The 23394-nt window shown below is 54.6% G+C and overlaps 1 protein-coding gene across 1 annotated transcript; it reads right to left on the bottom strand.

Annotated features, from left to right (window-relative positions):
- Window positions 1–795: 795 nt before the first annotated feature.
- On the bottom strand, window positions 796–3446 carry LOC128944881 (uncharacterized). The gene is made up of 4 exons (XM_054288343.1): window positions 3099–3446; window positions 2632–2788; window positions 1759–1878; window positions 796–1379 (listed from the first exon to the last, which is right to left on the bottom strand). The coding sequence occupies exons 1-4, from the start codon at window positions 3444–3446 to the stop codon at window positions 961–963; spliced, it is 1044 nt and encodes a 347-aa protein (XP_054144318.1). The 3' UTR covers window positions 796–960.
- Window positions 3447–23394: the final 19948 nt, after the last annotated feature.

Genomic DNA, 23394 nt, shown 5'->3' with positions numbered 1-23394 from the left:
GAACGGATCAGGGATGGCTAAAACAGGAAATTGCAACACACTGCAACACAAATCAAAAGTTAAAAACAAACAAAACAAAGTGTAAATTCAAAGTAATGTCTGAATTCTGAAAAACTCGTATAAATATGCATGTAGCTCTAAAATATGGAAAACATAGTTTAAGTTAACTGTGTGCAAATAGCCAAGAATCCCAGGATGGGATTTTAACCCGTAATGAACTTTTCTAAAAAGAGTAAATACTGAGCCATGTTTCTCACATGTAATGAGGGCACTGCACTCACTGCAGGCAGCATCGGTGGCAGGATGGATTGCAGAGACTTTTCCTTTGCAGCCCCAGCCCAGCGCTGGCACTGGGCATGAAGAGGCACTGAGGTGACCCTGAGAGGAAGTGCAAGGCACAGGGTGCAGCTGAGGAAGGACAGCGCTGTGCTGGGCTCAGAGGTGAAGCTGGCACTGCCCAGCGTGGAGAAGGTCCTTTGTGCAGCCCCTGTCACTGGGGAGCTTGGGCCTTGCTGCAGACATACGGCCGCTCATTGGAGCAGTTCCCGCTCTTGAATCTCCTGTCAGCCAGGTACACACACTCGGAATTCCCATCGACAGGAACCCTGCAGGGAGGAGCAGAGGCAGCGCTGGCTGCCAGGGGAAGCCCTTGTGCCCCTGTGCCCCCAGGCCCTGCCCGGCTCCCCGGCACTCACCGGGAGCTGTAGCTGCTGCCGTCCCCCCAGTGCAGGCGCTCGCCCCGTCTGCGCAGCCCGAGCCAGAAGTCGACATTGTGGCAGAAGCGGAAGAGCAAATCCTGCCCAGGAGAGAGGAGTGGGAGCTGCCCCGGCCCCTCGGGGGGACACGTGCCCGGGGCTGCCCCCGCACGCCGGGGCTCCTTCCCTGCAAGGCCCCGGCCCAGGGCTGCAGCCCCGGCCCTGCGAGCACCGAGCCCGGCCCAGGAGCGCCCCCAGGCTGCCCTCAGCCACCCCACACCGCCCGCAGCCCCTCACTCACCATGGCCTCCTCATCCTGGGCAATGGCCAGGGAGGCATTGAGCTCGGAGCACCGTTCCTGACCCTGCTCCCACGTGCTGTAATCCCGTGAGAAGTAGTAGCAGACCCCATTGTAGCCAACCCAGTCATGGGGACAGCCCAGAACCAACAGCGGAGTCGCAGGTGTGACTGGAAGCTGTGGTGCTGCAGGGGGAAGAGGAGAAGCTCTGAGGATTCCCCTGTGCAGGGAGCAGGGAGCCCGCTCTGCCCCGAGGGGCTGGGCCCACGCTGCTGCCCCTCCCTTACCTGCCAGCACAGCCAAGGCCGCCCCCAAAGCCAGCACCAGCACCAGGAACAGCAGAATCAGCACCGCCGTGCCCACGGGATGGCACCTGAACCGTTCACCTGGAGCAGGAAAGAGCTGCTGGCTGCCAGAAGCAGAGCCGGCCCTGCAATCTGCTCAGCCCATGGCCAGGGAGCAGAGCAGGGAGCCCTGAGGCAGTGTGGGCCTCCCTCAGCTGGCAGCCAGAGAGCCAAGAGCCTGGCCACAGGCAGGGACACAGCTGTGGGCACAGGCAGGGACACAGCTGTGGGCACAGGCTGCAGCAGGAGAACTGCACAGCCTTGGGGGCAGCTGGGGCTCTTGCTTCCAGCCATGGATGGGGCCCAGCAGAGCACGAGGCCTCTTCCAGACATCGGGAAACGGCCACACACCTGCCAGCGCTGGCCTTGGGAGGGGACACGGGCCCCTGCCTAGAGCCCACAGGGGTGGCTCTGCATTCACCCAGGAATCTTCTGAGGCTCCTTTTGTGTTCATTGTTGGTTGCTGCTGTGTCCTGGGGAGCCAGGGGCTCCCTCACACTCCCATCCCTGGTGCAGAATCCATTCTCCACATCTGCACTCTCTGCACACTCACAAGTGGCATCCCCCCGCTTATGCCAAGAGGCTTCTTGGGCACCAGGCAAGTGTGAAAGCGCAGCTGCTGTTCCCTCCTAGAGATGCCGGGACTCATTGGCAACTCCACCCATGGAGAGGAGTTCACTCTTCTGCTCACAGGCGCCATCTCTCTAGACAGAAGAAACAGTACCTTGCTTTGGAGACATCAGGAGTGCTGCTGGCAGATCCTTTGGGAGCTCGGCCTCGGGAACAGCTTTGCAGCCGCGCTGATGGCACCCTGAAAGGGACACGGTGAGAGGTCGCTGCTGGTGCCGGCCGTGCGGGGGCTCAGGAGGGCGGTGGCAGCTGTGGCTGCGCTGTCGCCGCTGCCCAGAGGTGCGGCAGCAGGTGCGGAGACAAGCGCAGCCTCCGGGAGCTCTGCGGTGGCCGCAGCCGCGGCCCCTGTGGCTCTGCAGCCGCTGCAGCCCAGCTCCGTGCCGGGCCGGGCGCTGAGAGCGCCTGCGAGCTGCCGGCTGCTGCTGGCCCGGGGCAGCTGCGGCTCGGAGTCCGCCTGCCGAGGGGCGAGAAGCAGCAGCCCCGGGCTGCTCACCGTTGTGCCCCGCATGATTCCCTGCCCCGGCGCCTCGGAGCCCGGGCACAGCGAGCGCCGGCACGGCCGCTGCGGCTCCTGCCTGGGCACACGGAGCGGCTCCCGGCACAGAGCGCAGCCCGAGAAGCCTCGGCCCCGGAGCAGGCAGGATGCGCCGCTTGGTGCCCGCACTCGGCGCCTGCAGCGCTTTGGGCTCTGAGGCACTGGGTTCAAGTTCATGCCGTGCCAGCCCCGAGCCGGGCACGGACACCTCCCGCCCCAGCAGCGGCCCCGAGCCCGGTGCCGCACGGGCGGGAACGGTGCCGGGCACGGAGCAGCCGCCTCCGTCCTAGCGAGAGCAGCCGGGATGAGCCATCGCTGCCGCGGCACGGGCTCCATGCCGGCCATCCGGGCAAGGAGGAGAGCGCGGGCAGCCGCTCCCTCGGCTGCGATCCCAGCGCAGGGGGCACACGGGGGAAGCCGGCACCAGGAACTCGGCAGAACCCCCCGGCCCTCACCGCGGCCCCTCCGCCCGCAGCGAGCCCCGAGCTGGGGCAGCACCGACCGCGGTCCCACCTGGTCTGGAGCCGCCTCCGAGCCCCGCCGCCGCCTCGCCGGGCTTCGGGTGCCGCCGCTGCTCCGGAATGACCCGAACGCGCCGTCGCCGCTCCGGTCCCGGCCAGACACAGCGGGCACTGCCGGTGGTGCCGCGGGACGGACTCCGGGCGGCGGAGCCGATTGAGTCTTGTACTGCAGCGCAGCCCACCAGGCACTGGAGCTGACTCGGGCCGGTGCCGCGGGAAGAGCCGATGTGGGAGCGGCTTCTGACCAATCAGCGCGCGGGGCAGCAGCGAGGGGCGGTGACGAGAGGGAGACAGGGGAGCATCCAGCGGGGGGGGGGGGCAGGGCCGGGCGCGGCACAGGCACTGCCGGGGGCATCGCTCGCTGCCTGGCGGCGTTTGCCGTCCCCAGGGAGAAACTGAGCCCGGCCCGCAGCGCCAGCTCATCCTCACCCTTCCATTGCAATTGCTTTGTTATGAGTAGAAAAGTTGCCCATTTTTTAAAAAAGTGTCAGAGTTCACAGGTTTGTACAGTTGCTGCCAGGGTGGAGCTCTAACTGTTTGTTGTTATAATCACTTGTTGTTAATAGTTTTTCGCTAACTACCTGTTGTTGTTGGTTGGGAATTCCCCTTTTTGTTGAGTGGCACTGATGCTTCCTGGAGGATGGTACCCGGGACGGTGAAGAGGAGGGAACAGCGGGGTTGGCATGCAAATGAAGAAACCCATCGCCAAACCTAACAAAAACCCCTAAAAACAACGAGCCAACAGGGAACTGAGGGATCGAAGTGATGTCTAGATGTGAGGAACAGATTCCAGTGTCTGCTAAAGCCTTTTTACCCCTCACCCTAACCTGAGAGACTTGGCTGGACACAGGACCTCGAATGTCAAACCCAAAAACGGGAATCTCTTGGTGCTCTCATGAGGACAGAAGCCCCAGCTCTGACTGCAGACCAGCAGACAAAGCTGCGCTTTTCCTCCTCCTCCTCCTCCTCCTCCTCCTCCTCCTCCTCCTCCTCCTCGCCTTTCCTGGAAGCAGCAGGGCCGTGAGTGCGATCCTGTCGGTACTTCCCACCCGAGCTGATTTTTAATAAAGGCATTAAAAAAGGAGAAAGATCTCCTGCCTGTTTGCTTCAGCTTCAATAATTAAAACAAGGGAAAACTCCCCCTTGTCGCCAGTTCTAAGCCTTGAATCAAGGGGAGAACGGAGGTTCCCTCTCAATTTAGATCTCTAAATTATGCATAAGGATGGTCTCCCGTCAGTTTAATACCAAATAAAAAGTTAATCAGGGAATATTCCTCAATTTAGTCTCCTGAAAATAGGGGAAATGCAGTTTCCCTCTTCAATTTACCAAAGACCATTCTGGGGGCTTTTGCACATCTTTGTCATCTGTGAAGGTCTCTCCGAATGGAGGGTCCCCCTCGATGGAACTCTTACAGTGGCACATCCAGAGGTTCCTCTCAAGGGAAGCCCTTTCAGATCAGGGACAGCCGTGTTTGCTCCCAGTTTGAGCCTGAAGATGATGAAAATGGGGCTCTTTCCATCAATTCAAACAGCACCATAAAGGGTCTCTCCTTCCATTTCAACATGAAAATTATGGAAAATGGTGACTGCCTGCGTAGTGAGGTATCCAAAATAATGAAAAAACTGTGTTTTCCTTCAACTGACACCCTTCAAATCACAGGTCAATGGGGATCCCCCCAGTTCAGACACAATTACAGAAAAGCTTTCCCCCCTCCATTTCAATCCCATTTTTGGGGGCTCTGGGGAGGGACTGGGGGCACTTCCCCCTCCTCACTGCTCACCCCTGGGGCTGCTGCCCCTCGCACAGTGCTGAGCAGTTCCCTCCCAGTTCCCTGCCAGTTTCCCTCTGCCTGGCGAGCCCCGGCAGGGATGGGGAGAGCACTGGGCAGGAGCTGGGAGCGCTGTTCCTTCCCAGGGCTCCTGATATCCCTGCCAGTGCTCCTTCCTGCTCACTCCCGCTGCTCCCGCTCTCCCTCCCAGCTCCATCCTGGCATTCCCTGTGCTCCCAGTTCCCTCCCAGTGTTCCCAGGATCTCTCCCAGTGCTGCCAGCGGCAAAGCCCTGGGGGCACAGCGTGCTCTGCTCTTGCAGAGGCGAGACTGGAGCTGTCAGGAGAGCAAACCCGGCTGGAAGGAGCCCGGGCCGGTGGCGCCCGGCAGGGCTGGCCCGGGAGCGCCCGGGGGCTGCGGAGATTTCCCTGCAGGGCCGGCCTGGAGCCCACGGGCACAGGGGGAGCGCGCAGGGAGCTCGGTGCTGCTCGGGCTGCTGTGACAGGGGTGCAAGTGTTTCATTTGCTTCTGTTTTACGAGAAGAAGGCAAAGCTTCTTCTTTCTTTCTTCCCTCCATCCCCTTTTTCTTTCTTCTTCCTTTCTTCCTCCTTTCCTTTCCTTTCCTTTCCTTTCCTTTCCTTTCCTTTCCTTTCCTTTCCTTTCCTTTCCTTTCCTTTCCTTTCCTTTCCTTTCCTTTCCTTTCCTTTCCTTTCCTTTCCTTTCCTTTCCTTTCCTTTCCTTTCCTTTCCTCTGTCTTTCTTGACCTGTATTTACTCAGCACACGGCAGCTACAGAGTACAGATTCTGTGGTTGAGGCAATAACACCCTGAAAGAAGCAAGTCCGCAACTCTGCAAAGAGAACAGGAAAAGTAACAAAAATATCAAACACTCGCTCAGTGTGTGCTCTGTTTTTCCCCTCTCTTTTACCACTTCCTGCCTGCATGTCTCTCTTTCTCTGTGGTTGTTGATGTCATGCTGGAGCAATGTGAGAGCTGCCCCTCAGCATCCAGAGGCAGCTATTCCGTGGCTGTTCAGCTGCACAGCGCTGTTACTCCAGTGTGAGCCCACGCTGCCCTTTCCCTGCCCCTGCAGCAGCCCCAGCAGCCGGGGCACTGCGGGAAGGGCAGGCTGGGCACGGAGAGGCGCGGCTGGCACCGCCTGCCCTCCCGGCAAGGGGCACGAAAGCATCTTCACCGAGGGACAGCGAGCACGGCTGTCAGCACTGACAGACCTTGGGAGGGCCGGGGCTGCCTGTGCAGCGCCGAGGGCACCAAAGGGAGAGCAGCCACTTCTGTCACCGAGCTGCCAGGCTGCAAACCGCCGGGGATGCAGGGCTGGGCTCCCAGCGCTGCGGTTTTTCCTTATTCGGTCCTTTGCTGTAATTTTTGTCTAGGTTTAATAAACCTTTTAAAATTTTTAAAGACAGGGTCGTTTCTCACACGGATTTCCAATCTGCTCTTGTAGCAGCATACTGTCAGTAGTACTGAGGGTCATTACTGTGAGAGGACAGAGAGTTGGCAAAGCTTTGCGAAGCTTCTGCTCCTCTCTCCTCTCCCTGGAAAAGCCGAGTCTCACAGTGCAATGTAACCTCTGCTAATGCCTGAGGAAGTTTAGTTTGTGTCACTCATCTTGAAAATGTGACTGAGAAAATACCTGAGATACACTGTTAATTTCTTTAAGACTTTTCCTGAAATCGTTGGTTTCCAGTTGATTTTGATGCTGAAACCATTCACTGTAGCTACTCTGCACACAAAGAAACCTTTAGACATGTTTACTCTTACTGTCAGTATAACAGAATTTTCAGTAATTTCTGCAGTTTGCAATAGTAGTCCTAGGATTTGTGTGCATCAGTAATTGTTGTGGCTTGCAATAGGAGGAAAATTTCTGTTGAACCGCTGAGAAGCTGGACACGGCTCTGTGAAACACACAGGTTAAAGAGGAAAAAACCCAGGAACCTCCTCTTTCTTTCTTTCCCAGTGGGCGAGGAGGTGGCGGGCCCCGGGCAGCCCTGCCCCGGGTCGGACCCGTTCCCCCGGGCCGGGCCCTTCCCCCCATCGGCCCCGTTCTGTTCTGGCCGGGCCCAGCAGATCAGGGCAGGAACGGGAGGAAGCTGCAGAGACCACAAAGGAGCAGGGCTGGCCGCGGCTGTGAGATCTCATCAGGAAATCCCCTCGCCCACCACCGATGAGACGGAAACCCCTCAGTGGGAAGGTCCCTTTCAGGCGCTGCACAGCCCTGAATGGGCTGTGCCAACCACAGGGTGAGACTCAGACCAACTGAAAAAGTCTGGTGAGAGAACCCAAATAATAGACTGTAACATCCAGAGCAGGTGAGAGAGAAGCAAAGCAGCTCAAAGAAGTCCAGAAAATGGAGTCCAGCTTCCACCAGCTTGAAGATTAACCAGTGCTTTGGGGAGTTTGAACTTTATCGTTTCTTGGTGCAATTGTCCTGTTTTAATAGATGAGAATTACAAGCATCTGTTGAGGGAACCATCAGAGGTATTGGGGCAGTTCCCTTAAGGACCAACAAGCAGAGTGAAACAAGAAATAGAGGGCAAGACCAGGTTGGCCCCTGTGTTCACCACCGAGAAGATTCCATAGCCCGGCTGTGGGCAGCAATCCCATAGGCATGGCAAGGTGGGGGCAAGAAAGGCACCCCAGACCTCTGTCATTGCTCAGCTGTCTTTTAATACAACAGGGACCAGAAGGCAAGACTGAGTTGGCCTCTGTACTCACCATTAAGATCCACCTGCTGTGAGTAGCAGCCCCATGGGCATGGTAGATGGGGTAAAAAAGCCAAACCAGACCTCAGTGATCCCATTTTGTCCATTCCAAATAGGTGTGGCTAAAAAAAAACTGAGATGTTTTCCTTCTGTTCCCACTGTCCTTGCCAACATCAACAGATACTAGTATGATTCATTAAAATTTTTTTTGAGAGATTATCAGAATTTAAAATGGTGGTTAATTCTTCAAGCCAAATGACTCATAGGAAAAGAGGGTTTTTAAATAGATGAACATTGTGATGGTTGGCTCTCACAATTGAGAGACAGATATTAGGTGTATGTTTGGAGAAGTTTTGTAGATGAATAGTGCTGTTACTGTAATGTGTCCTCCCCTATTCCCCTTTCCCTCCCCCTTGTAGCAGCCTCAGTTCTCAGGGCATTTGGGGAGGGCCGGCTCATTACCAGGAGGGACCACAGGACAACACCTGAGCTCCAATCAAGGTGGAGGAAGTGATCCCCACCTGTGGGGGGCAGAGAAGGAACTGACTGACAAAGCTTTGGGAGGGGGTGAGGGTATAAAAGGCAGAGCATCCATTTTGTAAACGAGCACAGGGCTGCTTGTGTTCCAAAGCACTCCCAGAGCCTTAATTTTTCCTTATTTAGTCTGTTGTATTTTTTTTAAGGTTAAAAAAACCTTTAAGATCTTAAAAGTGAGGGTTGTTTCTTACATCTTCCAAGGACAGTCCAGAAGTGTCACCTTCAGGACAGTTTGTGATGATGTCTGGGAGCCCAGGGTGATTTGGATTTCCCATTTGAGCTTGTTGTAGAATGTTAGAAATAACAAATATAGGTATTGGCTTTTGCATTTATGTACTAACTTTTGTTTTGCAAGTCAGTATTTGTGAAAAATCACTTGTTTTTAAAACTTTTAAAAGTTTAATTTTGATAACATGGTTATAAAAACAGTAATACAATTACAGTAATAACAATTTGGACAATTTGAATTAGAACAATATGACATAACAAACACAAAGACTCAGGCATGACTGGGTACCTTTTTCTGGGCAGCACGAGCCTGAAAAAGGACACCTGTTAACAAAGGATTAACCCTTAAAAACAATAGTGTAACATAGTCATATAACTCATCCATGATGCACAAATTCAATTCAAACAGAGGATTCCCTCTGGTCGTCTTCAGCTTCTTCCTCTGAATCCTGACAGTGCCTTCGAGATGGCAAGAGGTTCATAATGAACAATAAATTCATTTTCTCTGAAAGATTGAGGTGTCCTGTGGCTGCTGTCTCAGTGAAAGTCCTTTCTTTAAAAAAAGAACCTTACATAGCATAGTTTGTATTTAACAATTTTGTCATAAACTAAAATTACATTCAACAGAAAACTTAAGAGAACATATGTACATTAAGGCTTTAAAACAAGATATATAATATTACTTTACACCAAGAGAAAGGCAAAACAGACATGTACCAGTGTACATGTATTTAGACCAGTGTAGATACATCTGTCACCTAAAACACACTGGAAAATTACATGGGGCCAGCCACATGCAAGAATTTATCACATAATAACTTTGTAATCGATAAAGAACAATTTCTTAAAAACAGTATCCCACATATAATGGGGGCGATGCACTCCCTGCAGGCAGCATCGGTGCCAGGATGGATTGCAGAGACTTTTCCTCTGCAGCCCCAGCCCAGCGCTGGCACTGGGGATGCAGAGGCACTGAGGTGACCCTGAGAGGAAGTGCAAGGCACAGGGCGCAGCTGAGGAAGGACAGCGCTGTGCTGGGCTCAGAGGTGAAGCTGGCACTGCCCAGCGTGGAGAAGGTCCTTTGTGCAGCCCCTGTTAGAGGGGGGCTTGGGCCTTGCTGCAGACATACGGCCGCGGATGTGAGCAGTTGTCACTCTTGAATCTCTCATCAGCCAGGTACACACAGTCGGAATTGCCGAAGACAGGAACCCTGCAGGGAGGAGCAGAGGCAGCGCTGGCTGCCAGGGGAAGCCCTTGTGCCCCTGTGCCCCCAGGCCCTGCCCGGCTCCCCGGCACTCACCGGGAGCTGTAGCTGCTGCCGTCCCCCCAGTGCAGGCGCTCGCCCCGTCTGCGCAGCCCGAGCCAGAAATCGCCGTTCCCGCGGAGGCGGAAGAGCAAATCCTGCCCAGGAGAGAGGAGTGGGAGCTGCTCCGGCCCCTCGGGGGGACACGGGCCCGGGGCTGCCCCCGCACGCCGGGGCTCCTTCCCTGCAAGGCCCCGGCCCAGGGCTGCAGCCCCGGCCCTGCGAGCACCGAGCCCGGCCCAGGAGCGCCCCCAGGCTGCCCTCAGCCACCCCACCCCGCCCGCAGCCCCTCACTCACCATGGCCTCCTCATCCTTGGCAATGGCCAGGGAGGCCCCGAGCTCGGAGCACCTTTCCTGACCCTGCTCCCACCTGCTGTAATCTCGTGAGAAGTAGTAGCAGATCCCCTTGTGCCCAACCCACTCAAAGGGACAGCACTGCAGAGTCGCAGGCGTGACTGGAACCTGTGGTGCTGCAGGGGGAAGAGGAGAAGCTCTGAGGATTCCCCTGTGCAGGGAGCAGGGAGCCCGCTCTGCCCCGAGCGGCTGGGCCCAGGCTGCTGCCCCTCCCTTACCTGCCAGCACAGCCAAGGCCGCCCCCAAAGCCAGCACCAGCACCAGGAGCAGCAGAATCAGCACCGCTGTGCCCACGGGATGGCACCTGAACCATTCACCTGGAGCAGGGAAGAGCTGCTGGCTGCCAGAAGCAGAGCCGGCCCTGCAATCTGCTCAGCCCATGGCCAGGGAGCAGAGCAGGGAGCCCTGAGGCAGTGTGGGCCTCCCTCAGCTGGCAGCCAGAGAGCCAAGAGCCTGGCCACAGGCAGGGACACAGCTGTGGGCACAGGCAGGGACACAGCTGTGGGCACAGGCTGCAGCAGGAGAACTGCACAGCCTTGGGGGCAGCTGGGGCTCTTGCTTCCAGCCACGCACGGGGCCCAGCAGAGCACGAGGCCTCTTCCAGACATCGGGAAACAGCCACACACCTGCCAGCCCTGGCCTTGGGAGGGGACACGGGCCCCTGCCTAGAGGGCACAGAGGTAGCCCTGTACTCACCCAGGAATCTTGAGAGGTTGCTTTTGTGTTCATTGTTTGTTGCTGCTGTGCCCTGGGGAGCCAGGGGCTCCCTCACACTCCCATCCCTGGTGCACAATCCATTCTCCACATCTGCGCTCGCTGCACGCTCACAAGTGGCATCCCCCTGCTTATGCCAAGAGGCTTCTTGGGCCCCAGGCAAGTGTGGAACCGCGGCTGCTGGTCCCTCCTGGAGATGCCGGGGTGTGTTTGCCGCTCCATGAATGGAGTAGAATTCACTCTTCTCCTGCTCACAGGCGCCATCTCTCTGCCCAGAACAGACAGCACCTTGCTCCTGACACATCAGGAGTGCTGCTGGCAGATCCTTTGGGAGTTCGGCCTCGGGAACAGCTTTGCAGACGCGCTGATGGCACCCTGAAAGGGACACGGTGAGAGGTCGCTGCTGGTGCCGGCCGTGCGGGGGCTCAGGAGGGCGGTGGCAGCTGTGGCTGCGCTGTCGCCGCTGCCCAGAGGTGCGGCAGCAGGTGCGGAGACAAGCGCAGCCCCCGGCAGCTCTGCGGCGGCCGCAGCCGCGGCCCCTGTGGCTCTGCAGCCGCTGCAGCCCAGCTCCGTGCCGGGCCGGGCGCTGAGAGCGCCTGCGAGCTGCCGGCTGCTGCTGGCCCGGGGCAGCTGCGGCTCGGAGTCCGCCTGCCGAGGGGCGAGAAGCAGCAGCCCCGGGCTGCTCACCGTTGTGCCCCGCATGATTCCCTGCCCCGGCGCCTCGGAGCCCGGGCACAGCGAGCGCCGGCACGGCCGCTGCAGCTTCCTGCCTGTGGGGAAAATTGCCAGGTAATTTTGGCTTTCACATTTATGTCTTAGTCTCTGCATGTTTTAGTGATTGTAACTATTCAGATATAGTATCAATTATACCTCTTTTTAGGTGGATATATCATCTTAATGCTTATTATGCATTGTATGGCTCACAGAAATAGTCGTGCAATGAATATAATACCTATGTATCACTTATGGAAATAAACGTGTGCAGACTGTGTTATTGACCTTGCCATACATGCGATGTGAAAAAGGCTTTTGTGTAATTAAAATCAGTGTAAGGCCACGTAAGGCCTTCCACTGTCCAACCCATCCAATTGTTATAAATTGTAAGATGATTGGCTCTCGCAATTAAAAGATAACTATTGTATCAAAATAAGAAGAGCTTTAATGGTGTATAGTTATGTTATTGTAGTTTAGATGTCCTCTGCTCTCCCCATAGTTCTCTTTCCCCCCTGTATTGCTGCCATCAGACAGCCTGGGGTGTCTAGGACAGATAGAGAGGAGGCTGCACATGTGCCCCTGGCATGGGGCAGCTGGGAATGGAAAAGCTTACTGCTTAGGGGGTGGGCATGGCAACACCTGACCCCCAGTCCAGTTACAAGAAAGCAGTCTGCAGTGATAAATGGCAAAGAAGGGCTGACAGACAGACTTTGGGAGGGGCCAGGGCTGGCTGATGCAACCCCCCAAGGGTATAAAGCACTGAGCTTCCACCTTGAAGATGAATCGGCCACGTGGTATCCACGAGGGGGAGTTCCCAGCACTGCAGCTTTCTCCTTATGTAGTCCTTGGTTGCATTTTTGTTAAGGTTTAATAAACCTTTTTAAATTTTCAAAGTGAGCAGTAGTTTCTCACGCAAGTGATAAGATAACCGGGACACAAAGCAGAGCACTGGAGGACAATCATAGAATACTATGTTAAAATTAAGGACTACAGCTAAAATCTTATCAGAGGATCTGAAACAGCAGGATGGAGGCACCAGAAGAAATAAAATATATTGACCTGACACCCGGAATGTCATACAGACAAGCCGGAGTGCGAAGAAGTCAGAAAAAGGAGTTCCAGAAACATCAGAAACTTCAAAAGAACGGCTGCATAATGCATGAAAGACATGATCATGCATGTGTCTTAGCGAGGTAACAGCATAATTATAACATTGTATATCCCGGTGTGTTCTTTAGCTGTTTGCTAGAAGCACCCAGTGCTGGAAATATTGTCCTTTGTTATCCGATTACTATAATTATTATTATTATTAAATTTTCAGAAACACTAGGCAGTGATTTCTGTTTTTCACACCAATGAACGGGGTAAGCCGGCAGCAGGAACTCGCCAGGACCCCCCGGCTCTCACCGCGGCCCCTCCGCCCGCAGCGAGCCCCGAGCTGGGGCAGCACCGACCGCGGTCCCACCGGGGCTGGAGCCGCCTACGAGCTCCGGTGACGCTTCGCCAGGCCCCGCCGCAGCTCCAAAAGTAAGCGAACCTTTATGTCCGCCATTTCGCCATAACTCAGAGGCCGGGGCAGTGTGGGACGGTCGTGGCCGATTTCACCGTCAGCGTGAGGGGAAGCAGCGACGGCAGGGGCGGCAGCGGAGACTGGAAAGGCCGTGTGCAGCAGCAGCGGGGGAGGCGAGCGCCCTCAGATACCGCCCACATTCTAATTAACATTCTCCTCCACGCCCTCCGCTCTGGCGCCCTTTTCCTTAGCGCGGGCTTTTCGGGACGGTACCCTCCCCCGACTCCGCGGAGCCTTTGTGGTTCAAGCAGATTAAATGAATCCCAATTGTCAGCGATTTCCACCACCTGCTATTTCTCCCCTCTTTTCCTGCATGGATTTGACAGCGCTTGGTTTCCTCCCACAGAACTGGAAACCAAAATGCCCGCCTGCCTCATGCCCCGCCCCGCAGCCTTCCACAGCTCCAGCCTTGTCCCTCTTTCTCTCCCATTTACTTTGCTCCACTTTCTCCCTCCTCCTCCTCTCCCTGGCAGCTCCAGCAAAGCCATTTCCCCCACTGGCACCAGCTGCCTCCTGTCCCTCGCTCCCTTTTTGCCCACTCTGAACTCCTGGAGCCGCCTGCCCGCGGAGCCGCAGCCGCCGTGGGGCCGGGCAATGGTGCAGGGAATGCTGGCAGGGATTCTGGGGCTAGGCTGGGCCAGGCCAGGTGCCCGGGGCCAGCAAAAGCGCTCTGAGCCTCTGCTCCTGCCCCCGGCCCGGCCGCCTCATGGCGGCTCCTCACCCGCCCTTCGAGCTGCCGGCTGCTGCTGGCCCGGGGCAGCTGCGGCTCGGAGTCCGCCTGCCGAGGGGCGAGAAGCAGCAGCCCCGGGCTGCTCACCGTTGTGCCCCGCATGATTCCCTGCCCCGGCGCCTTGGAGCCCGGGCACACCGAGCGCCGGCACGGCCGCTGCTGCTCCCTGCCTGTGTGAACGGAGGAAGCCGGCATAAGGAACGCGCCAGAACGCTCCCGGCCCCCTCCGCCCGCAGCGAGCCCCGAGCTGGGGCAGCACCGACCGCGGGTCCTACCTGGGCTGGAGCTGCCGCCGAGCTCCGCCGCCGCCCCGCCGGGCTCCGATTGCCACCCAGCGCGGTTCCCGCCCCGGCTTGACCCAGACGGCACGGTGGCTGCCATCCGGGCCGATTTACCCAGCAGCAATGAATGGAGGCCACGAGCGTGATGGCGCGCTTTGCGCCGATTGGACCAAGCAGAGGGAACACACCCATCGCGGAGCACCTGGAGTGGGCAAAGAAGGAGAAAACTTTTATTTGCACAGAGGGGTTTTAACCCTCATGCTCACACCTCAAGGAATTGCAGAAACCATTCTAACCTCAAGAAAGGAAAAGCTCCCTGGATATTTTTCATTTCAACAAGAGCCTAAGGAAGCCCTCAGCAGCAGGAGATTGGGATAACTGCAAGGCTGGTTTCTGGAGTAGAGGGAGCAGGGGTTGCTTCTCAAAGCCAGACCTTCACCCACAGCAGCCAGAAGGTAGAAAAACAAGGATACGACAAAGCCTTATGTGAGGAACGGGTTATCGAATGGTTTTATAAGGAAAGAACAAGTTCTGGGAAACAGGACCTGGAAGGTGAGAGAGAAGGGAAACAGGGAGGCAGATGAGCCCTCTTCAGATTCGAAAACTAAAAGGAGGAAAGAAAAGGCTGGCCCTAAATTCCAACACAGCCGGCACGGCCGCTGCGGCTCCTGCCTGGGCACACGGAGCGGCTCCCGGCACAGAGCGCAGCGCCGAGAAGCCTCGGCCCCGGAGCAGGCTGCGTGCGCCGCTTGGTGCCCGCACCCGGCGCCTGCAGCGCTTTGGGCTCTGAGGCACTGGGTTCAAGTTCATGCCGTGCCAGCCCCGAGCCGGGCACGGACACCTCCCGCCCGAGCAGCGGCCCCCAGCCCGGTGCCGCACGGGCGGGAACGGTGCCGGGCACGGAACAGCCGCCTCCGTCCTAGCGAGAGCAGCCGCGATGAGCCATCGCTGCCGCGGCACCGGCTCCATCCCGGCCATCCGGGCACGGAGGAGAGCGCGGGCAGCCGCTCCCTCGGCTGCGATCCCAGCGCAGGGGCCACACGGGGGGAGCCGGCACCGGGAACTCGGCAGAACCCCCCGGCCCTCACCGCGGCCCCTCCGCCCGCAGCGAGCCCCGAGCTGGGGCAGCACCGACCGCGGTCCCACCTGGGCTGGAGCCGCCTCCGAGATCCGCCGCCGCTGCGGAATGGGGCGAACGCGCCGCTGCCGCTCCGGTCCCGGCCAGACACAGCGGGCACCGCCGCTGGTGCCGCGGGACGGACTCCGGGCAGTGGAGCTGATTGAGTCTTGTACTGCAGCACGGCCCACCAGGCACTGGAGCTGACTCGGGCCGGTGCCGCAGCACAGAGTCCCCGGGCACTGGGGCTGATTGTGCAGCACAGAGCCCATGTGGGAGCGGCTTTTGGCCGGTTTGACCAATCAGCGTGCGGGGCAGCAGCGAGGGGCGGGGCAGCAGCGAGGGGCGGGGCAGCAGCGAGGGGCGGGGCAGCAGGGGCTGGGCCGGGCGAGTCATGGAAATCTCCGGAGCCTTTTTTGCTCTTTTGTATCAGAATAATCCCCGGTGCCACACTGGGAGCCAGAGCCGGGGGCATCTTCAGAAGCAGGAGCCACGCGAGGGGAGCAGTCAGGTCACTCCTGTGCTGCAAAAACCTTGCTAAGGAAAAGGGCCCCACTCTCTTGGAGCTGGTGAAGAACCGGAGCCCCGGGGAAGCCGCTTCTGGGGCTCTCAGCAGTAAATCTCAGCAGGGATTGTGGGGCTGGGCTGGGCCAGGCCAGGTGCCCGGGGCCAGCAAAAACGTCTCCCTCTCCCCCTGGGCCTGCAACAGAACACAGCAGGAAAGGCTCGAGGATCGGCAAAGGCCAGGCAGAGATCACTCACCGGTCACTGGTATAAAGGGACACGACTGGGGGAGCCATTTTAATTTATTATGGCACAAATCACGGCAAGAGAACGCGCGGTGAAGCAGCAGGGTCCAGCCTCGGAACCAGGACTGTGCCCTCGGCCCCGGCAGCCGCAGCAGGGGGATAAAGGATGCCCGGGCCGAGCAGCGGCTCTGCCCCAGCACGGGGATGTGTCCGGAGCCCCCGCTCCGGGCCGGGCTCGCAGGGCCGAGCGCGGAGCAGGCGCTGAGCTGCTCCTGGAGCTCCCAGCGCTGCTGGATCCGGCGGGCGCGGCACAGGCACTGCCGGGGGCATCGCTCGGTGCCTGGCGGCGTTTGCCGTCCCCAGGGAGAAACTGAGCCCGGCCCGCAGCGCCAGCTCATCCTCACCCTTCTATTGCAATTGCTTTGTTTTGAGTAGAAAAGTTGCCCATTTTTAAAAAAAGTTGCAGAGTTCACAGGTTTGTACAGTTGCTGCCAGGGTGGAGCTCTAACTGTTTGTTGTTATAATCACTTGTTGTTAATAGTTTTTCGCTAACTACCTGCTGTTGATGGTTGGGAATTCCCCTTTTTGTTGAGTGGCACTCTGCTGCTTCCTGAAGGATGGTACCCGGGACGGTGAAGAGGAGGGAACATCGGGGCGGGCATGCAAATGAAGAAACCCATCACCAAACCTAACAAAAACCCCTGAAAACAACGAGCCAACAGGGAAATGAGAGATCGAAGTGATGTCTAGATGTGAGGAACAGATTCCAGTGTTTGCTAAAACGTTTTTACCCCTCACCCTAACCTGAGAGACGTCGGCTGGACACAGGACCTCGAGTGTCAAACCCAAAAACGGGAATCTCCTGGTGCTCTCCGGAGGACAGAAGTCCCAGCTCCGTCTGCAGACCAGCGGACAAAGCTGCGCTTTTCCTCCTCCTCCGGGCCATTCCTGGAAGCAGCGGCGGCGTGAGTGCGATCCCGCCGGTTCTTCCCACCCGAGCTGATTTTTAATAAAGGCATTAAAAAAGGAGAAAGATCTCCTGCCCTGTTTGCTTCAGCTTCATTTATTAAAACAAGGGAAAACTCACCCTTGTCGCCAGTTCTAAGCCTTGAATCAAGGGAAAAACGGAGGTTCCCTCTCAATTTAGATCTCTAAATTATGCATAAGGAGGGTCTCCCCTCAGTTTAATCCCAAATAAAAAGTGAGTCAGGGGATTTTCCTCAATGGAGTCTCCTGAAAATAGGGAAAATGCAGTTTCCCTCTTCAATTTACCAAAGACCATCCTAGGGGCTTTTGCAAATCTTTTTCATCTGTGAAAGTGCCATCAAATGGAGGCTCCCCCTCGATGGAACTCTTACAGTGGCACATCCAGAGGTTCCTCTCAAGGGAAGCCCTTTCAGACCAGGGACAGCCGTGTTTGCTCTCAGTTTGAACCTGGAGATGATGAAAATGGGGCTCTTTCCCTCAGTTCAAACAGTACAATAAAGATATTCTCCTTCCATTTAAACATGAAAATCAAGGGAAACGGTGACTGCCTGCCTAGTGAGACACCAAAAATGATGAAAAAGGTGTCTTTTCCTTCAACTGACACCCTTCAAATCACAGGTGAATGGGGATCCCCTCAGTTCAAACACAATTACAGAAAAGCTTTCCCCCCTCCATTTCAATCCCATTTTGGGGGCACTGGGGAGGGACTGGGGGCACTTCCCCCTCCTCACTGCTCACCCCTGGGGCTGCTGCCCCTCGCACAGTGCTGAGCAGTTCCCTCCCAGTTCCCTGCCAGTTTCCCTCTTCCTGGCGAGCCCCGGCAGGGATGGGGAGAGCACTGGGCAGGAGCTGGGAGCGCTGTTCCTTCCCAGGGCTCCTGATATCCCTGCCAGTGCTCCTTCCTGCTCACTCCCGCTGCTCCCACTCTCCCTCCCAGCTCCCTCCTGGCATTCCCTGTGCTCCCAGTTCCCTCCCAGTGTTCCCAGGATCTCTCCCAGTGCTGCCAGCGGCAAAGCCCTGGGGGCACAGCGTGCTCTGCTCTTGCAGAGGCGAGACTGGAGCTGTCAGGAGAGCAAAGCCGGCTGGGGAAACTACACACTGTCACACAGGAACAAAGCCCTTAACGAGGATGGGTTCCTCTTGCTGGTACAAGGAGAGAAGCAGAAATCTGACAGGAATATTCTTCATCATTCTGCCCAGGCTTTGTCAAACTCTCCAGCTCCTGCACCTCGGGAAATAACAAGTGGCTTCTAAGCAGTGACTTTGATGTCAGTGAGCAGGTTATTATGGATTAATCTCGCAATGGAAAGCAGCCTTCACACCCTACTGCTCTTGGCATCACCCAAAGAGTTTGGAGGCTGCTGCCCAGGGGGCTCCTGAGTTGTATCTTCCTTATCAATCTTATCAGCCCCTTGTTTAATTGTAAAAACATAAATAAAATGCAGGAATCATTGGCCCAGGGTCTCTGGACTTGCACATCTCTTCCAGTGAAAGGGAAAAAAAGAGTGTTTCTCCCAAACCACAGAGTTAAAAAATTCATGTTGTCTCCATATATTTTGAAAAGGAAAAGAGGAAGAGTAAAATATTAATTACTGTGCCAGTGGTGCTGCAGCCTATTTCTGTTCACTTCTTTGACTTGTAACATCTCTAAGCATACTTTAAAGAACCAAAGCAAACAAACAAACAAACAAACAAAAAAACCACCACCAACAAAAAAATTTAATTTTAGCTGAAGGAGAAGCAATCTGGCTGCAGGCTTGTGGCACTCCACTGCCTGGGTTCCAGTAAGGGAGCTCATCCCCTCTGCACTTCCAAGCCAGATCCCAGAGTCCTGAGCATCAGCTTTCAGCTTTTTGAACACTGAACTGGAAGCAAAGCTGCTGGGGAGGGCCGTGCTCCAGGCACATCTGTGCCATTTCATCTCTCCAGCTCTCTCAGCTCAGCTCGGCTCTTTCCCTCTCCTTGCTGGCTTTGGCTCATGCATTTCTTGAGGGGCTGCCCTGCACTGAGCAGAGCATGAACTGACCATCAGACAAACAGCTTCTGGCACGGTGGCTCTATCCTAAATGGACCATTGCCCAAAGGAATTCCAGGGCCTTAATTTCACTGACTCAAGATGGCTTTTAAAGGAACCAGGTTTGATGCCCTCCATTTCTAAACAAGGAACGAACAACGCTCCTGCACTGCCTGCCAGGGGCATTCTTTGAGCCTTGCAGAAAGCCTTTAAAGCAGCACAGAGCTTGTTAGGCACCAACAACTTCATCCAAAATTCAAATCAATAGCATGGGCAGAGCCTGACTTTAAAACCTGCTTTACAACTGAATTAAAGAGCAGTTGCATTGCCAATTGACAAGATGAGAAAGGTTTCCTTAGCAGTTGTTGAGATGACAAAATAAGGGAGACGACAGAGCATGGAGTGGGGGGAAGAAGGGGAAAACCTTCATTTGCACAGTGGGGTTTCAACCATCATGGTTTAATGCCCACTGTGCAAACCCACACCTCAAGGAATTGCAGAAACCATTCTAATCTCAAGAAAGGGAAAACTTCCTGGGTATTTATCATCTCAGCAAGTGCCTAGGGAAGCGTTCAACAGCAGGAGATTGGAGTAATTTCCAGGAATCAGACATTTTATTGTCTATGACAAACACTGGAGAAGTCTAAGGGCCATTTCTGGGTTCGATATGATTCTTTGGTAATTGTTCATTTATTAATTTTTTGAGGGTATTTCGTTTTTTTCCCTGCTGGCGGCTCCTGACTCCCTTAGACAGGGTTGTTAGTTTTTGATGATAACTTTGGAGTGGTCGGTGCTGCTGTGGCTCTCATTAAAAACTCCCTTCTGTTTCTGTTCTGTCCTGGGCCAGCGAGTCTCCCTTCTCTGCTGGGATGGGTTTGTGCCCCACGAGGGGCCGGGTGATCCTTGGCTCACCCTCAGCACTGGTGGCCGTCCCCATGAGCTCACTGTGCACACTCAGTGTGACTGTTTTGGCTCTTGGGAGAGCCCCCATGGGCGCTGCCAGGTTGCAATGGCCGGGCTGAAGCACAGCAGGAATTGCAGTGCCCTCTGTGCCAGTGCCCAGCACAGCTGTGACATTCACTGTTCCCCTGCCCTGGCTCAGGCTGCCAGGGGGCTGTGGCTGCTCACTGGGGACACCTCCCACCCAAAGGCCATCAGCTGTGGGCTACAGCTCTCGGGGCTGTTCCTTGGTGCGCAGTTGGCTTAGTTAAAGGCACAGGCTCTCCATGGGTGTCTTGCTCAGTTACAGTCCCTGGCAATGCAGCCGTGATAGCTCTGAGTGTTTTGGGTTGAATTACTGCTGGAGTGCTGTAAGCAAGAGCTAAAGCTATCAGCTCTTGGTTACAGTGTACTGAAATAATAGTTGGGAACACTGAAAATCTAAGAATTATGTTTTTGTCTCTGCTTAGAATTATAATATCTTCTCTCTGTTGTGAAGTACTAGTAACTCCTGTGGGCAGAAATTGATGACAAAAGTTTGTTTAGAGGTATGTTAATGTAGAAGTTGTTAGTTTGCATCGTGCCCCTGGGGGTAATAAGTCGGGGTTGCTTGGGAGATTTCTGGTGATTTTCCAAATTGCATCTGCTCTAAGTTTGTTTGCGATGGAGCCGCCGTTCTTTGTTTTGTGACACGGTGGCGCTGTGAGCCCTTGTTGAAGCTCCCGACAGAGGCTTTTCTGTTATGTTAAATTTGGAGCGACAGTGATCGGTATAATGCCTCCTTTTTTTGTACTGAGGGTAAGTATCAGGTGATTTTGTGTTTTTCTCTGCTTCAGAACTGTGTTTTTGAAAATGACTGAGTTTTTTACAGGTAAAACATGGCTATTTATTGGGCTCTACCTGGAAAGCAGTGAGGGTTTCTTCAATAGTTTTGGTTTGAGTCTCAATAACTCTGGAATTTATTTCCCAGCGGATCTCGGGACTTTGTAAGTTGTTCCCCCAGTGTGGGAGCCTGTATGCTCACGATGTGCTGTGGAGTGCTGAGCTCACCACAAGCTGAGAGCATTCGTGGCACTGTTGGTGGCTGGTGTGGTAAAAGAACCCTTTTACATTTATTGTTTGTATCAGTAAAGGCAAGGCTTTAATTCCATGAGGATGTGCTGTTTCCTTAGGACACTGCTGTTGAACTGTTGTGCCAAGCGATCTAAAATGGCAAGAGAAGGTTTAGTTGTGGCTTGTTGAATCAGAGAATCGGCATTTTCATGGGTTCTTGCAGTTGTACAGTTAAAAGAGTCTTTCTGGCTACATTTCTAATATCTCTTATCCCTGCTCCAGAAAGGGATTCAGCTTGGTCTTCAGCTTTATGGTTTGGAGGATCTCTGGCTAATTGACTGATTGTTAGTTGGGCTTTAGGACTTCTAGCAGAGCTCTCCATTGATCTGTGAAGATGCTTTCACTGTTCCAAGTCCCACAGAATATATTGTGAGTTTGTTAAAATTAGAGATTAAACATTACCGCAGTCTGAAGGTGTGAGGTGATAAGAATCATATCTACTTCACACCACATTATAAAAACACGGGGAGTTTAAGCTGTTGTCTTTCAAAGGTTTTCATAACTTCTCAATATCCCAATGTGCTATAGGCTCCCACAAAGGATTAGCATTATTTTCCTTATATCGAACTGGCACAGCAAAGAGTTTTCTGTATGGTGAATGAAAATCTTTATCTTGCACGAGTTTAGGTCTAATCTCAAATCTCAGCCCAATCAGTCAGTTGCCGTTGTGTGTTCACGGGGCTGGGATGGAACGGGTTAAACTCTTCCTCTGACCCAGAGTCCGTGCCCTGCTCCATTTCCCCATGGAGGAGTTTGCCAATCGCGGGTTTTTCTCTCGTTGCTCTCTTTCCCGCAGTCAGAGCTCGGGTTTGTGCAGCGCTGGCGGAGCAGCCTCGCTCCTTGAGCCGGGCAGAGCTGTCCTCGCTGCCGGCCGGGCAGGGCTGGGAGATCCCGGGCGGGCCGGGGATGGCAGCGGGGGCTGAGCCGGGAGAGCGGCGGGGGCTGCGGGGCAGCGCCGGGGGCAGCGCGGCTCCGCTCGGGCTTGCGGGGCCTCCGGGCAGGGCTGGAGGGAGGGAGGGCTCGGAGACACGGCTGGGGACGCGCAGGGGCTGCGCACAAGAGCGGGGAAGGGGAAAACTTCGCAGGTTTTTCAAATAAGTTCATTAAAGTGTAATCTGGAGTTTATAATTTTGTGTTTGTGTGGTTTTGGTTTATGATAAAAGTATTGTACAGTTTGAGTTTAACTGGGTCTCTCAGAGGGAAGGTGAATGCAGAAGTGTTATTTATAGTTGGAAACTGCTTTTGAAGTTAAGATAGTAAATTTTTTAGGGTTTTTTTTAATATTATAAGAATTGGGTTTGATTCGAGCTTTAAGGCTCTTATAGACGTCTTTGGGTTGCTTGGATATTTTGTGCTGGATTATGTTTTTTAAAACTTGCTTAATGTTGTGGAATAGGAGATAATATTGGTTTCTGTTTGAGTTGAGCTAGTAGGTTTAGTAGGTAGAAGTCTTAACCTTTTTTATTTTTTGTAGAAGAACTAATTCTTTAGGGTCTTGTTTCTTTGTAGTAGCACTGAAGAAAAAGTATTTTGAGTTTTTTTAACTGCTTGAAAGGTAGTTGAGTTATATGTTTTTTTATAACGGATATACTGCTTTGTTGGGTTTTTTAGTTTCTATAAAGACGGGGTAACTGAGAAGTGCTTTAAAATATTTGATTTTATTACCAGCCTCAATAAATATGAAACATGAGAAATGTAAAACTCAACGTTATTCTATTAAAAGCTAACTTATTTCCTAATTGCAATACCTTAAAAATGTTTTTCAAGCTATTGGCTTTTAGCACACAATACTACTATACTACTTCTAACACCAATCACCTCTATTCGTACCTCACATAGTCCTATTACTATGCACCTATCAGAGTTCTAATTCTCTAAAATATCTACTCTTTTTCTAAAGCATTGTTTACATATATATATATATATACACTCTTATATACTCTTTTTATATTTTAAAACTTATTTCTAATTCAATCTCTCAACAATAAAATAGCTATTCCATAGCTTCCCTAAGTCAACACACTTGATCTCAATATTTGCATACAGATACACAAGACCGTGTGAACTTTCTATCAATTTTTAAAGATTCTGCACAAATCCGTTCCTCGCGGCTCCGGAGCAGCCAAAGCTCGGAGCAGCGCCCGAGGGGCAGCGGGGGCGCGGCAGCGGCAGCCGGGTGTGAGCAGGGCAGGGAGAGGCGAGCTCAGGGTCCCGGGCACCCGAGCAGGGGGGACAGGGCCCTGCGGCACTGAGGGGTGACACTGAGGGGCCCGTGCAGGGGCTGCTCTCACCAGCACAGGCTCAGCCCACAGCCCCACAGCAGGAGAAGCAGCTCTGGGCTGGCTTGTGGCGGTGGCAGCGAATTCCCTTCCCCAAGCAGCAGCTCCGACCGTCTTCCTCCAAAGGCGACACAGACCAAGAGTCAGCAGCTGAGAGACCCTTGTTCACAGTCAGGTGCCTGAAGCCAAAAGTGGGATTCCTGCTCAGCACGCGTCAGCGGTTCTTCCTCCTCTTCCAAAGACAGTCCAATC

Source organism: Melozone crissalis, unplaced genomic scaffold (assembly GCF_028551555.1).
Source record: "Melozone crissalis strain CALT ecotype California unplaced genomic scaffold, PUWL_Pcris_2 ptg000062l_1, whole genome shotgun sequence".
NCBI lineage: Eukaryota > Metazoa > Chordata > Aves > Passeriformes > Passerellidae > Melozone > Melozone crissalis.
Note: the sequence above shows the minus strand (reverse complement) of the source record. Positions and strands in the feature narration are given on the sequence as shown.